At 55.1% G+C, this 14,636-nt stretch overlaps 1 protein-coding gene and 1 pseudogene across 2 annotated transcripts in view; both read left to right on the plus strand.

Annotated features, from left to right (window-relative positions):
- The first annotated feature begins 4,361 nt into the window (after positions 1 to 4,361).
- LOC111545980 lies at positions 4,362 to 4,415 on the plus strand (annotated as a pseudogene).
- Positions 4,416 to 7,859: 3,444 nt separating this feature from the next.
- PTGES2 (prostaglandin E synthase 2) overlaps positions 7,860 to 14,636 on the plus strand; it is a 7,860-nt gene continuing 1,083 nt past the window's right edge. The window contains exons 1-6 of one of the 2 annotated variants that reach the window (XM_023217059.2): positions 7,860 to 8,868; positions 10,816 to 11,013; positions 11,688 to 11,746; positions 12,386 to 12,535; positions 13,110 to 13,310; positions 13,764 to 13,881. In XM_023217059.2, the coding sequence (XP_023072827.1) occupies positions 8,590 to 8,868; positions 10,816 to 11,013; positions 11,688 to 11,746; positions 12,386 to 12,535; positions 13,110 to 13,310; positions 13,764 to 13,881 (1,005 nt within the window). In that variant the 5' untranslated portion in view covers positions 7,860 to 8,589. The remainder of the gene's footprint in view (positions 8,869 to 10,815; positions 11,014 to 11,687; positions 11,747 to 12,385; positions 12,536 to 13,109; positions 13,311 to 13,763; positions 13,882 to 14,636) is intronic. The other variant, XM_023217060.2, reaches the window with a different exon arrangement.

The following is a 14,636-nucleotide window of genomic DNA, read 5'->3' on the forward strand; positions in this document are numbered from 1 at the left end:
AGCTACTCAGGAGGCTGAGGCAGGAGAATCACTTGAACCCCAGAGGTAGAGGCTGCAGTGAGCCATGATCTCGCCACTATATTCCAGCCTGGGCAATACAAATAAAAAAATAAATTGCCAGGCTGGGTGCGGTGGCTCACGCCTGTAATCCCAGCACTTTGGGAGGTAGAGGTGGGTGAATCACCTGAGGTCAGGAGTTCGAGACCAGCCTGACCAACATGATGCAACCCCATCTCTACTAAAAATACAAAAAGTAGCCAGGCATGGTGGCATGTGCCTGTAATCCCAGCTACTCAGGCCGAGGGAAGAGAATTGCTTGAACCCAGGAGGCAGAGGTTGCAGTGAGCTGAGATCGCACCACTGCACTCCAGCCTGGGAGGGCAACAGAGCGAGACTCTGTCTTGAAAAATAAAAACATTAAAAAAATGCCATTTTTGCATCACATCCTATTCAAGGGTACTGACATCAACATGACATCACCATGGATGTTGGCCTTGATCACCTAACTGAGGGGCATTGGTCAGGTTTCTCCACCAGACAGTCATTCTTCTCCCCCTTACCATACTCTACTCTTTGAAGCACGTTCCTATACACAGCCCACACCTAAGAAGTAGGGAGTTTTGCTCTACCTCCTTGTGGGGCTGAGTATCTACAGAAATTATTTGAAATTCTTCTTTGATTTTTTTATTTACTTATTCTTTTTTTTTTTTGAGACGGAGTCTCGCTCTGTCGCCCAGGCTGGAGTACAGTGGCGGGATCTCAGCTCACTGCAAGCTCCGCCTCCCGGGTTCACGCCATTCTCCTGCCTCAGCCTCCCGAGTAGCTGGGACTACAGGCGCCAGCCACCTCGCCCGGCTAGTTTTTTTATATTTTTTTAGTAGAGACGGGGTTTCACCGTGTTAGCCAGGATGGTCTCGATCTCCTGACCTCGTGATCCGCCCGTCTCGGCCTCCCAAAGTGCTGGGATTACAGGCTTGAGCCACCGTGCCCGGCCGCCCAGTCTATTTATGTATTTGAGATGTAGTCTTGCTCTGTCTCCCAGGCTGGAGTGCAGTGTTGTGATCTTGGCTCACTGCAACCTCCCCTTCCCGGGTTCAAGTGATTCTCCTGCCTCAGCCTCCAGAGTAGCTGGGAGTATAGGTGTGCACCACCACACCTAGCTAATTTTTTGTCTTTTTTTGAGACAGAGTCTTGCTCTGTCGCCCAGGTTAGAGTGCAGTGGCCTGAGCCACCACATTTGGTCCCAAGATTATTTGGAATTCCTCTGCACAGATTTGTCTTTTGTCCCCCACTTACTTATTCAATCACTTAGCTATGTAAGTGTGGACTTGTTTGATGAAATGTACAGGAGCCCATTGGTTTGGACTGAGCTTCTGCACCAGGACCAATAGACCAATCCAAAATGGAGTCACTGATGCTGCAGCTCCAGGTCACCAGCCAAAACTAAGTTGTTTATCTGACCCTCCCTCCCAGAAATCAGGAGAGTGACAGATCAGATAAAAGCCAGATCCCTGCACAAGCCAGTTTTAGCCAGCATGATAAGGAAGTCCTTTCTGCTTTATTTAACCTTTACAAGGAAAGTAATTTTGAAATGATCAATCTGCTCTTTGTTCTCTGACCCTTCTTTCTTCAGCCCTTTTCCGTCTATAAAATTTCTGCCCAGCTCACGGAACACTCATTCTATTTTATAGAATGAGATATCATCTGATTTTAGAGTAGCAAGTAGAATCCAATTAAGATCTTTAAATTTGGGCAGGGATGGTGGCTCCCACATGTAATCCCAGCACTTTGGGAGGCCAAGGCAGGACTGCTTGAGCTCAGGAGTTCAAGACCAGCCTAGGTAATACAGTGAGACTGTATTTCCACACACGAAAAATAAAAAATTAGCCAGGTGTGGTGGCGGGCATCTGTAGTCCCAACTACTTGGGCGGCTGAGGTGGGAGGATTGCTTAAGCCCGAGAGGGTGAGGCTACATTGAGTCATGACTGGGCCACTGCACTGCAATATGGGTGACAGAACGTGACCCTGTCTCAAAAAATAAAAAGAAAAGAAAATAAATGTTTTGTAATTTTGTCTTCTGGCCGACTTGTGGATGTTTATTTTATACCTTGGGTTATAATCCAATCCCACCTTATTTTGTTGCTCAAATTGTTTCAGCTTTGGTCACTGGGAGCTCCCGAGACCTTCTGACATACTCCTTTCACTGTGTTTTTTTTTGGGGGGGAGGTGGGGGGGATGGAATCTTACTCTGTCACCAGGCTGGAGCGCAGTGGCAAGATCTCGGCTCCCTGCAACCTCTGCCTCCTGGGTTCAAGCGATTCTCGTGCCTCAGCCTCCCAAGTAGCTAAGATTACAGGCGCCTGCCACCATGCCCGGCTACTTTTTGTATTTTTAGTAGAGAAGGGGTTTCACCATGTTGGCCAGGCGGGTCTTGAACTCCTGATCTCAAGTAATCCGCCTTCCTCAGCCTCTCAAAGTGCTGGGATTACAGGCATGAGCCACCGTGCCCGGCCCATTGTGGTTTTTGAGCAATTTGATAAGTGGTGACATACATAAATGCCCACAAAACCACCACCACAATCCAGATGGTGAGCATATCCCTCACCGCCCAGAGTCCTCCTGCCCTTGGTAATCCTTCCCTCCAGTTCTCCACTGCTCTTTGCAGCCCGTGACCCGTTTCCTGTCACTGTAGATGAGTCTGCATCACTTCTCTATATGGGACCATATAGTAAATGCTCTTTATTGCCTGGCTTCTTTCACTCAACATAGTAATTTTGCAATTCATCCCTTCATTAGGTTCTGGATGTGATGAGGGGCGGCAGGACACTCAGGGAGAGACTCCCTGGGTGTGAGAGATGGGTAACTGGTGGCTCAGCAGAAGCGGCAGAGCGGGGCTGCGGAGTTGTGGAATGGGCAGAGGCTGGCAGGACTCCTGGGTTCCCCACTGGCTGTTGAGGCAGGGCAGGTGAGAAAGATGGCATGTTGGGTGGCTGTGTTTCCGCGGTGGGGATCCCTGGGGGCATGCCAGCTAGCTATCCCAGAGGCAGGTGTAAACCCAGGCCTGAAGTCTGGATAGGGCTGACCTAAAGCCACGGGCTCGAACCTTCATGACACATGTGTGACAGAAACCAGGGGAGGGAAGAGGTGACCAAAGGTATGTGTACCATGCTCAGAGGGGACAGGACTTAACCTAATTCTTTTCTTTTTTTTTTTTTTTTTTGAGACGGAGTTTTGCACTTGTTGTCCAGGCTAGAGGGTAATGGTGCGGTCTTGGCTCACCACAACCTCCGCCTCCCGGGTTCAAGTGACCTGTCTCAGCCTCCCAATAACAGGCATGGGATTACAGCTGGGATTACAGCCTGGGATTACAGGCATGCACTACCACACCTGGTTAATTTTGTATTTTTAGTAGAGACGGAGTTTCTCCATGTTGGTCAGGCTGGTCTCGAACTCTCGACCTCAGATGATTCGCCCTCCTCGGCCTCCAAAAGTGCTGGGATTACAAGTGTAAGCCACCGTGCCTGGCTTTTTCTTTTTTTTAGAGACTGAGTCTCACTCTGTTGCCCAGACTGGAGTGCAGTGACATGATCTTAGCTCACTGCAGCCTTGACCTCCTGGGCTCAAGCAATTCTCCCACCTCAGTCTCCCAAAGTGCTAGGATTACAGGCATGAGCCACTGCATCTGGCCCTGAAAAACCTAATTCTTTTTTTTTTTTCTTTTTTGAGATAAAGTCTTGCTCTGTCACCCAGGCTGGAGTGCAGTGGCACGATCTTGGCTCCTTGCAACACCTGCCTCCTGGGTTCAAGCGATTCTCCTGCCTCAGCCTCCCAAGTAGCTGGGATTACAGGCTCGCGCCACCATGCCCAGTTAATTTTTGTATATTTAGTAGAGATGGGTTTCACCATGTTGGCCAGGCTGATCTCGAACTCCTGACCTCAGGTGATCTGCCCGCCTTAGCCTCCCAAAGTGCTGGGATTATAGGCATGAGCCACGATGCCCAGCTTGGAACCTAATTCCTAAGAGGCAGGCTGCAGAAGAGGCAAGGGCAAGGGACATAGGGAAGTGTGTCCACAGAGGCTGAAGGAAACCCAGGGACACTAAAGTCACACAGCTGCAGAGGGGCACATGTCCATGAGACTGGCCACTGGTTCAGACACCAAGTGCAGGTCACAGAAGTTATGGCCCAGAATGGGGCTTGTAGGCTGGCAGGATCCAGGTTCTGCCTGGATGGAGGCTCCCTTCTCTCCTGTGTGTGAGACCCCTGGGTCCTGGCCACCTGGCCAGGGAAGAGTACGGCTGCCTTAGTGTGTTTCCGTTGCCATAACAAATATCACAGGCTGGGTAATTTATAAAATAATAGAAGTGTTACAGCTCTTTTAGAATTTGTCCAGCAGGTTTTCCAGTTTTAACCCCAAAAAGAAAGAAAAGAAAGAAAAGAAAAGAAAAGAAAAGAAAAGGAAAGGAAAGGAAAGGGCTGGGCACGATGCCTCATACCTGTAATCCCAACACTTTGGGAGGCCAAGGTGGGCGGATCACTTGGGGTCAGGAGTTCGAGACCAGCTTGGCTGAAATGATGAAACCCTGTCTCTACTAAAAAATACAAAAATGAGCCAAGCATGGCCGGGCACATGGCTCACACCTGTATTCTCAGCACTTTGGGAGGCCGAGGCGGGTGGATCACGAGGTCAGGAGTTCAAGACCAGCCTGGCCAAGATGGCAAAACCCTGTCTCTACTAAAAATACAAAAACACCAGCCTGGTGTGGTGGCAGGCACCTGTAATCCCAGCTACTCGGGAGGCTGAGGCAGAGATTTGCTTGAACCCGGGAGGCAGAGGTTGCAGTAAGCCAAGATCGCACCACCGCACTCCAGTCTGGGTGACAGAGAGAGACTCTGTCTCAGAAAAAGAAAAAAAAAAAATTAGCCAGGTGTGGTGGTGCGTCCCTGTAATCCCAGCTACTGGGGAGTCTGAGGTAGAAGAATTGCTTGTGCCCAGAGGCCAAGGTTACAGCGAGCTGAGATCGAGATTGCACCACTGTACTCCATCCTGGGCGAAGAAGCAAGACTTCGTCTCAAATAAAAATAAAAATAAAAAAAAAGAAAGAAAAGGAAATGAAGGGAAAAGAAATCTATTGCTCACAGCTCTGGAGGATGGGAAGTCCAAGATCTAGTCACCAGCGGGTTCGGGGTCTGGTAAGGGGCCTGTTTCTCACAGATGGTGCTGTCTAGGTGTCCTCACATGGCAGGAGAGATGGAAGGGCAAAAAGGACCTAGCTAGTTGCTTTAAGCCCTTTCGTAAGACTACTAATCCCATTCAGGAGGGCAGAGCCCTCATGACTTAATCACCTCCTAAAAGCCTCATCTGTTAATATCACTATGCTGAGTCTTGAGTTCCTACATATGAACACATACATTCAAACCACAGCAACAGCCATGCCTAGGATGGGACACTTTGCCCCTCCACCAGGCTGTAGGGGAAGAAGACTGTGCCCACTTGCTCAGCCCTCAGATGAGGAAGGGCTGGACTAGGATCAGGGCAAGGTCAGGGAGGAGACCACAAGCACAGGGAGGCAGAGGCAGAGGCAGAGGGAAGGGGTGAGACGCGGCAAGGTTGGGATAGAGGATGGGGTTGGGACTGATCAGAGACAGGCTGGGGCTGAGACTGGTAGGAACAGGGGCCTCACAGCCCAGGCTGGCTCGGTGCCCCCACTCCCATATGAGCCTCTGAGATTTGCTCAGACTTGGGCCTAGAGCTCCATCTAGCTCTGCCACAGCTGGCTGCTCAGCTCTAAGGTTCCCCTGGGCATTCAGCAGGGCTGTGCTCAGTGCTGGCCACAGACTGGAGGTCTCCGGTGGAGGGAATCAAAGAAGAGGCAGTGCAGGGACCAAGGGGAGTGAAGCAGAAGGAACACTGGACCGCAAGCCAAGCAGTGTCATGGCCAAGACAAAAGAAAAAGAACTTTGGGCTGGGCACGGTGGCTCATGCCTGCAATCCCAGCATTTTGGGAGGCCAAGGCGGGCAGGTCATTTGAAGTCAGGAGTTTGAGACCAGCCTGGCCAACATGGTGAAACCCTGTTTCTACTAAAAATACAAAAATTAGCTGGCGGTGGTGGTGCACGCCTGTAGTCCCAGCTACTCGGGAGGCTGACACGGGAGAATCACTTGAACCTGGGAGACGGAGGTTGCAGTGAGCCGAGACTGCGCTGCTGCACTCCAGCCTGGGAAGACAGAGTGAGACTCTGTCTAAAAAAAAAAAAAAAAAAAAAGAGAACTTTGTTAAATATTTTGGCTGAGGGGTTGGTCACTGAGTTTCCTTTCTATATTTGGCAAGAGATGAATCCTCTCGTGCTGGGGTGGAGCAGCCCCCAAGTAGACCCTCCCAGGCACCAGCTTCACGGTTTCCAGCCTCTCCCCACTTATTTTTCCATTTAATCCTTATAGGAATCATTATTCCTATTTTATAGGTGAGGAAACTGAGGCTGGAGAAGGTAAGAAGGAAGCTGATGGTTCTCTCACCACACCCCACCCCTGGACTTATTTTTGTGAGACAGGGTCTTGCTCTGTGGCCCAGGCTGGAGTACAGTGTTATGATCACAGGTTCACTGCAGTCTTCAACTCCTAGAGTCAAGCCGTCCTCCCGCCTCAGCCTCCCAGTACCTGGGACCACAGACGTTTGCTACCACACCAAGCTAATTTTTCTATGTTTTGTAGAGGCAGGGTCTCTTGCTTAGGGCGGTCTCAAACTTCTGTCCTCAATCGATCCTCCCAAAATGCTGGGATTACAGGCGTAAGCCACCATGCCCTGTGTCACCTCCGCAGCTTAAGCACGTGCAACAGGTTGCTCTGTAAGCTGCTCACATTTGGCGAGGCTGCGAGGCCACACCAGCAAAGCCACGTGGCTGGGGATGCTGACCCAGCAAAGCATCGCTCTCCTCGCCCCAGGCCAGCCCCTCCTGCTGCTAAGCCCAGCAGGCCAAATTCGGTCCCGCCCCCGTCAAGTGCCTCGGTCTCCCCTGGGCCTGAACACATCACGTACATTTTGATGGAGTCAGAATCCGGAAAATCAAGAGTGTGGAAGATCGGGAGCAACTAATGTAAGCAGCAGGAGGATGAAGCTGGATTCCGTCTAGCAAGCAGGAGCGTGAGAGTGGCGCTGGGAGAAGGCACTGATAGGGATAGAGTAGAGCACAGAACATGGGGGCTCACCCTCAACCACTTCTAAACACTCTAAGCTCGAGCAGGCCCTGAACTCCTGGTCTGTAAAGTGGCTGAAGGAAGTGGCTGGAGCAAAACCCATATGGGCGAGTGTCCCCGCAGCTGCCTCAGTTTCCCCATCTGTAAAACGGGGCTGGGGACCCGCAGCTCTCATGGGACTGGTGACCCGCTCGCGGGTGCTCGCCCTGCATTCGAGACAGCACCTACAACTCCAGACTCACTCGGGGCGGGTCGAGGTGGGCTCCAAAGTCCCTTCCAAGCCGACATCCCGATTCCCCTTCCCGGGAAGGCACCCCCGGAAAAGCAAAGGTCGCTCCAGCAGCCTCCTCGGGTCACCCGCTTTCCCGAAGCCGTGGCCCTCGCCTTCCGCTCTCGTCTTCACCGGCATACTCAAGTCCCCGCTGGGGGCTGACACTGTGGGATCGGTCGCCGCAAGGACTGGGAGGAAGATGGAAGATGCGGGGCCAAAGCGGGGCGAGAAGAGTGGGACACAGCGGAGTAGCAGGGCCGGGACTCGGAGCTCCTCCCCTGCCCCGCTTCCGGCCCCTCGCCCCGCTTCCGGCCCTCCGCCCCGCTCCCGGCCCCCTGTCCCGTTCTGCGAGACCCGCCCACGGCCCCCGCCCACTTCACGAGTCCCGCCCCTTTCCCTGGCCCCGGGCGGGGCCATCCCGGGGCTGTCCGCGGAGACGCCTATGCGGTGGAGACTTCGGGCTTCAACTAGCGCGGGCGAACACCAGCAGAGGGACCAGGCAGCCTGACACCCCACTTTGCCATCCTGTCCTTGGAAACCTCGGGATCTGCGGGCCGGCCGCTCCGCGTGGACGAAATCAGACACACGTGGTTTCCGAGGCCCCCTCGGGCTCAGGAAAATTTTATGGTTCGGGTCACAGTAGGAAGCGGACAATGAGGCGGGAGTGCACAGAGAACCGCAGCATCGCCGCGCAACTGGGGCCGGGTCGTTTCTGCGGGTCTTCGGTAGCCGGAAGCCGCAGCCCCTGTCGTCTCGAAGGGCTCGATTTGTTTCGAATGGGCGCTTGCAGGACAAGTGGCCAAGCACGTATTACAGATGGCCACTCCGCCCCTTAGGCGGTCAAGCGGGGCGAGCAGGCGGTCGCCCCTCGGCAGTCGACCGTGTCCCCACCCCGGGACCTTTGGAGGCGGAAGCATAGAGTGGTCTGCAAACGTTCCCGAGCGTGCCTCTGCGGCTCTGGCGGGACCGGGCACACGCCCAGTCCCGAGAGCGCTGAGGGTCCTCTTAGCGTAGCCGTCACCCCAGGCAACCCGCATGGGCGCCCGAGTCCTGGCCCTTTAAGCAGCCCAGGCGCCTCGGCGTCTTCGTTTCGCGCGCCCGCCCGCGGCGCCGGCAGAGCGAACATGGCCCCGGCTACGCGGGTGGTGCGGGCGCTGTGGACTGGCGGGTGCGCCTTGGCCTGGAGGCTGGGCGGCCGCCCCCAGCCGCTGCTCCCCACGCAGAGCCGGGCTGGCTTCGCGGGGGCGGCGGGCAGCCAGGGCCCCGTGGCTGCCGCTCGTAAGGGGAGCCCGCGGCTGCTGGGGGCAGCGGCGCTGGCCCTGGGGGGAGCCCTGGGGCTGTACCACACGGCGCGGTGGCACCTGCGCGCCCAGGACCTCCACGCGGAACGCTCAGCTGTGCAGGTAAGGCCTGGTCCGGCCGGGGATGGGGATGCTGATCAGCACCGAACTCGGGACTCCTGGGAACCCGTGGGGTCAGGAGTTGCCTCTGCCTGCTTGTGACCTTGGGCGAGTGACTTGGTCTGAAGTCTCTGAACCCTCAGTGTTCTCTTCTGTAAAATAGGGGCACTCCTGATGCCTACTACCTGGAATTGTTCGAGTTCTCATAAAATCGTTCTTCTACTTTGTTTTTTGGTTTGGTTTATTTATTTTGAGACAGGGTCTCTCAATATCGCCCAGGCTGGAGTGCAGTAGTGCGATTGCGGCTCGCTGCAGCCTCCGCCTCCCGGGTTCAAGGGATCCTCCTGCCTCAGCCTCCGGAGTAGCTGGGACTATAGGCTCACCCCACTGCGCCCTGCTAATTTTTTTTTTTTTTTGTAGAGACAGGGTTTCACCATGTTGCCCAGGCTGGTCGGTCTCAAGCGATCCGCCCACCTTGGCCTCTGAAAGTGCTGGAATTACAGGTGGGAGCCACTGAGCCCCAGCCTCTACCATGTTTTAAGAAGACTTTTTTTTTTTTTTTTTTTGAGACGGAGTGCTCTGTTGCCCTCGCTGGAGTTGCAATGGCACTATCTCGGTTCACCGCAACAACCTCCGCCTCTTGGGTTCAAGCGATTCTCCTGCCTCAGCCTCACCAGTAGCTGGGATTACAAAATTTTTTTATTTTTAGTAGAGACGGGGTCTCATCATGTTGGCCAAGCTGGTCTCTAACTCCTGATCTCAAAGGAGCCACCCACCTCGGGATCCCAAAGTGCTGGGATTACGGTGTGAGCCACGGAGCCCAGCCTCTACCGTGTTTTAAGGAGACTTTTTTGACTAAGAGATGGGAGATCACAGGAAAGGGAAAGCCTTTTTCACTTTCTAAACGTTCGTCATCCTCTCTCCCCACTGCCCCCAAATCCTAAGGCTGTGTATTTATTTAGTAGTAGTAGTGGTGGTATTTATGGAACTGATGTCTTAGATTCCAGGCTGAAACAGGAAGAGGCAGGAAGGTCTCCCCCCACCAAGTGGTGGCCCAGCTGCCTTGCGACACTTTATACCTACCCCACACCTTCCAACTCTTCTCTGCTTGACCCCCCATCCCCCGCCCGCAGATGCTTTTTTGCTGGACCAGAGGGAACAGAGGTAGGTGAAAGGGGCATGGAGTACCCTGTGTCTCCCTGTCTCCACGGTCCAGCTTCCCCTCTGAACACAGGGAGGTGGTCTAGGATTGTGGCTCTCCGGCATGAAGGTGCAGCAGGCTCCCCTGGGGGCTTTCCTGGCCACAGCCCAGATACCACCCTCCCCCTGGGATATTTGAGATAGACTGAGGCTGGAGGATTGCATGAACCCAGGAGTTCAAGGCTGCAGTGAGCTGTGATCAAGCTACTACACTCCAGCCTGGATGGCAGAGTGAGACCCTGTCCCCAGAGAAAAAAACAAGAAAGAGATTGGAGGTAGACCCCACTGGTAAACACCAGCCTGGGTGGTAGCCAGCTCTGGCCCCCAGAGGTCCCTGGGGTTAGAGGAGTGGGAGTGGGCAAAGCCAAGTTGAAACAGTTGTTCTGTGTCTGTGGGAGCAGGCTGTATACCCTGGGGCTGTCTGGTGTCCCCTTGGGACTGGAGCGAGAAAAGAGGGGTCTGTCCAGTATGGGACAGAGACTGGAAGATTCCTCCTACACAACCTCACAGCAAAGGGTGGGACTCCTGCCCTTTGGGGGACCGTGCTGGGGACCGTGCTGGCCAGGGGCTTAAACCAGGGCTGCTGTCCAGTGCCTCCTTTCCCCCTACCATTCCCTCCCATCCCTAGTTCCTCGTCCCAATGTTCTAGCGTTGTCTCAGAAGACTCCTCTGGAAAACATGCTTGCTTGGGAGCAGGGCCTGTACCTGGGGGTGCCAGGTCTAGAAGCCCCTTCCATCTGCTGCCCACAGCTCTCCCTGTCCAGCCGCCTGCAGCTGACCCTGTACCAGTACAAGACGTGTCCTTTCTGCAGCAAGGTCCGAGCCTTCCTCGACTTCCACGCCCTGCCCTACCAGGTGGTGGAGGTGAACCCCGTGCGCAGGGCTGAGATCAAGTTCTCCTCGTACAGAAAGGTGCCCATCCTGGTGGCCCAGGAAGGAGAAAGCTCGGTGAGCCCCAGGGAACCCCATGCATCCTTCCTCCTATCCTGGATTGTCCTGGAGCACCCCCTCACCTGGCCCGGCTCTGCAGCTTGGGAAGGAACTTGGGATCTTTGTGCCTCTAAGGACCATGGGGGAAGTAGCTGCATACAGTAGATGCTCAATAAATGTAGGCTCTTTCCTTCCCTACCAAAACCAAACACCTCTTGGGGTCTCAGAGAGGCAGAACACCACAGCTGAACAACGTAGATTCTGAAATGAGCGATCTGGGTTTGAGGTGTGATTCACCCACTCACTAGTTGTGTGACTTGGGGCAAGTCACTTGTCCGCTCTGGGCTTGCTTGCTTCATAAGTCAACAAGGGGCCATATTCTGGCTTGCAGGGACAGCAGATATGAAATGCCTGACAGTGCTTGGGGTCTAGTATGTAGCTTCCAGAACCCACCCTGCCCCTGTACCTGGGAGGCCAGATGGGTGAGTGGGCTGCGGCTTAGACCCCACGGCTTTCCCACACCTTCCTCCCCATTAGGATGGGTGCCGCGAGGGCAGGGTGGGGAGGACTCTGGGCATGTGCTCAGGAATGGATAAACAATGCCAGAGGTGGTAAGGAGCCGTGGTAAGGAGCCCCTGGGGACTCCCACTGGCTGGATTGTAATCTGATTAAACCACCGTTTTCTCTTCTAGCAACAACTGAATGACTCCTCTGTCATCATCAGCGCCCTCAAGACCTACCTGGTGTCGGGGTAAGGAGCCCCTCAGAGACCAGGCGGCCGTTGCTTTTGATGGCTTCTTCCTCCGGGGAGGCCTCGCCTGAGTTCCCTTGTGGGAGCAGGTGGAGCTGCTGCTTAGATTTCCAGAGTACGCAGTGGCTCACACCTGTAATCCCAGCGCTTTGGGAGGCCAACACAGGCAGATCACCTGAGGTCAGGAGTTCCAGACCAGCCTGGCCAACACGGCAAAACCCCGTCTTTACTAAAAATACAAAAATTAGCCAGGCATAGTGGCGAGTGCCTGTAGTCCCAGCTACTCAGGAGGCTGAGGCAGGAGAATCACTGGAACCCGGGAGGCAGAGGTTGCAGTGAGCTGAGATCCGGCCACTGCACTCCAGCCTGGGTGACAGAGCAAGACTCCGTCTCAAAAAAAAAAAGATTTTCAGAGCAGCCCATGGCCGTCTTCCTCCAAGCCCTCCACGTTGTCCTCTCCACAGCTCACTCTCTTGGGGAAGTAGCCCTGGCGTCTCCTCCAAATCCCTTACTGCAGGAGTGCGGAGAGCCTTTGTTTATTGGTCCTGGCTCCACTCTGAGGCGAGGGCAGCCGGGTGGGTCGGCCACAGGGGACAGGAGGGGGAAGGAGTTGGGGTGAGACTGTGGCTGTCTCCGAAGGCAGCCCCTGGAAGAGATCATCACCTACTACCCAGCCATGAAAGCTGTGAACGACCAGGGCAAGGAGGTGACCGAGTTCGGCAATAAGTACTGGCTCATGCTAAACGAGAAGGAGGCCCAGCAAGTGTATGGCGGGAAGGAGGCCAGGACGTGAGTGGGGCTGGGGCTGGGGCTGGCGGGGGAAGGTGGTGACCTCAGCGGTCTTCTGTGGAGTAGGACCAAGCTGAGCAAGATGGCGTGAGCAGGGAGCAGCGTGGGAGACCAGCGGGGCTGGGGCCGGGCCATGCCGGATTTCAGTAGAGACCTTTCTGTGGCCGCACGTGCTGGCTCACTCCTGTAATCCCAGCATGTTGGGAGGCCGAGGCAGGCAGATCACCTGAGGTCAGGAGTCCAAGATCAGCCTGGCCAACATGGCAAATCCCCATCTCTACTAAAAATACGAAAATTAGCTAGGTGTGGAGGTGCACACCTGTAATCCCAGCTACTAGGGAGGCTGAGGCAGGAGAATCACTTGAACCCAGGAGGCGGAGGATGCAGTGAGCTGAGATCGTGCCATTGCACTCCAGTCTGGGTGACAGAGCGAGACTTTGTCTCAAAAAAAAAAAAAAAGACCTTCCTGCTCAGGCTTCAGCTTCCCACCCGTGCAGTGGGTATGTTCTAGAGAACGCAGCCTGCTCCCAACACAGCACAGGCCCTGGCTCAGGAATCCCTTCCGTGCCCGCAGGGAGGAGATGAAGTGGCGGCAGTGGGCAGACGACTGGCTGGTGCACCTGATCTCCCCCAACGTGTACCGCACACCCACCGAGGCTCTGGCGTCCTTTGACTACATTGTCCGCGAGGGCAAGTTTGGAGCCGTGGAGGGTGCCGTGGCCAAGTACATGGGTGCAGCGGCCATGTACCTCATCAGCAAGCGACTCAAGAGCAGGCAAGTGTGTGTGCACATCCGGGGCCTGCTGTCCCTGAGCCTCCGGTGCCACAAGCAGTGGTGATCCCATCACACCCCTCAGGAGACCAGCGGGAGGCTGAGGCCTGGGCAGGTAGGAGAGCATTATGGATTATGGGTCCCTTGGCCAAGCTGGGACTTGGACCCAGAGCTCCTGCTCACCTCCCCGGGGGCAGCAGGGCCGGCCTTGAAGCCGGAAGCCTGGGGCCTGACTGGCACTTTCTCTGTGGCTTTCTCCCTGGCCTGGTCTCTTGCCCTTGTCACAGCCTCCCTGTCTGGGACAGATGCTCCCTGAGGCGTCTGCAGATGTGATGCTGTCACCTGGGGTGTTGCCCTGGCTTCCATGCCTCCCCTGCTCTCCCCAGAGGAGACCCCTCTTCCCTGCTGGGCTGGGAGTGGGGGCTCTCCTGAGGGGCTTTTCCCTTCCCTGCCCAGGCACCGCCTCCAGGACAACGTGCGCGAGGACCTCTACGAGGCTGCCGACAAGTGGGTGGCTGCTGTGGGCAAGGACCGGCCCTTCATGGGGGGCCAGAAGCCGAATCTCGCCGATTTGGTGAGTGTGGTGGTGGCAGGTGGTGCCTGGACCAAGGGTTCTGTCCTCAGAGTGGGGGAGGTTTGTAAGGGAAAGCCCAGGCAGTGCCTGCATCTTGCCAGAGGAGCCTGCCTCTCTCTGCCATCACGGACAGAAACTCGCCTCGAAATGGCTCCAGGAGAGAAACCGATGACCAGGAACCGCCTTGGTTCACATAAGTGACGAGTTCAGGGAAAGGGTTGGCTTCAGGCCCTGCTGGATCCAGAGGCCCAGGTGGTGGTAACAGGGCCCGGGTTCTACCTGTCACCGTCAACACGGCCCTCCCTGGAGTGGGCTTCAGCCCCAGGCGGGCTGGGTCCGGTGCTCCAGGCTTCTCCCAGCAAAACCCAGTGAGATGGCATCTCACTGGCCTGGCTTCGCTGCCCTTTTTCCTGTTTTTTTTTTTTTTTTTGAGACCAAGTCTCATGCTGTCACCCAGGATGGAGTGCAGTGGTGCAATCTCAGGTCACTGCAACCTCCACCTCCCAGGTTCAAGCAATTCTCCTGCCTCAGCCTCCCGAGTAGCTGGGATTACAGGCCTGTGCCACCATGCCTGGCTAAGTTTTGCATTTTTAGTAGAGACAGGGTTTCAATATGTTGGTCAGGCTGGTCTCGAACTCCGACCTCAGGTGATCCACCCACTTCGGCCTCCCAAAGTGCTGGGACTACAGGCGTGAGCCACCGTGCCTAGCCCACTGCTCTTTTTTTTTTTTTTTTTTTTTTTTTTTTTTTTTTTT

Source organism: Piliocolobus tephrosceles, chromosome 14 (assembly GCF_002776525.5).
Source record: "Piliocolobus tephrosceles isolate RC106 chromosome 14, ASM277652v3, whole genome shotgun sequence".
Classification (NCBI taxonomy): domain Eukaryota; kingdom Metazoa; phylum Chordata; class Mammalia; order Primates; family Cercopithecidae; genus Piliocolobus; species Piliocolobus tephrosceles.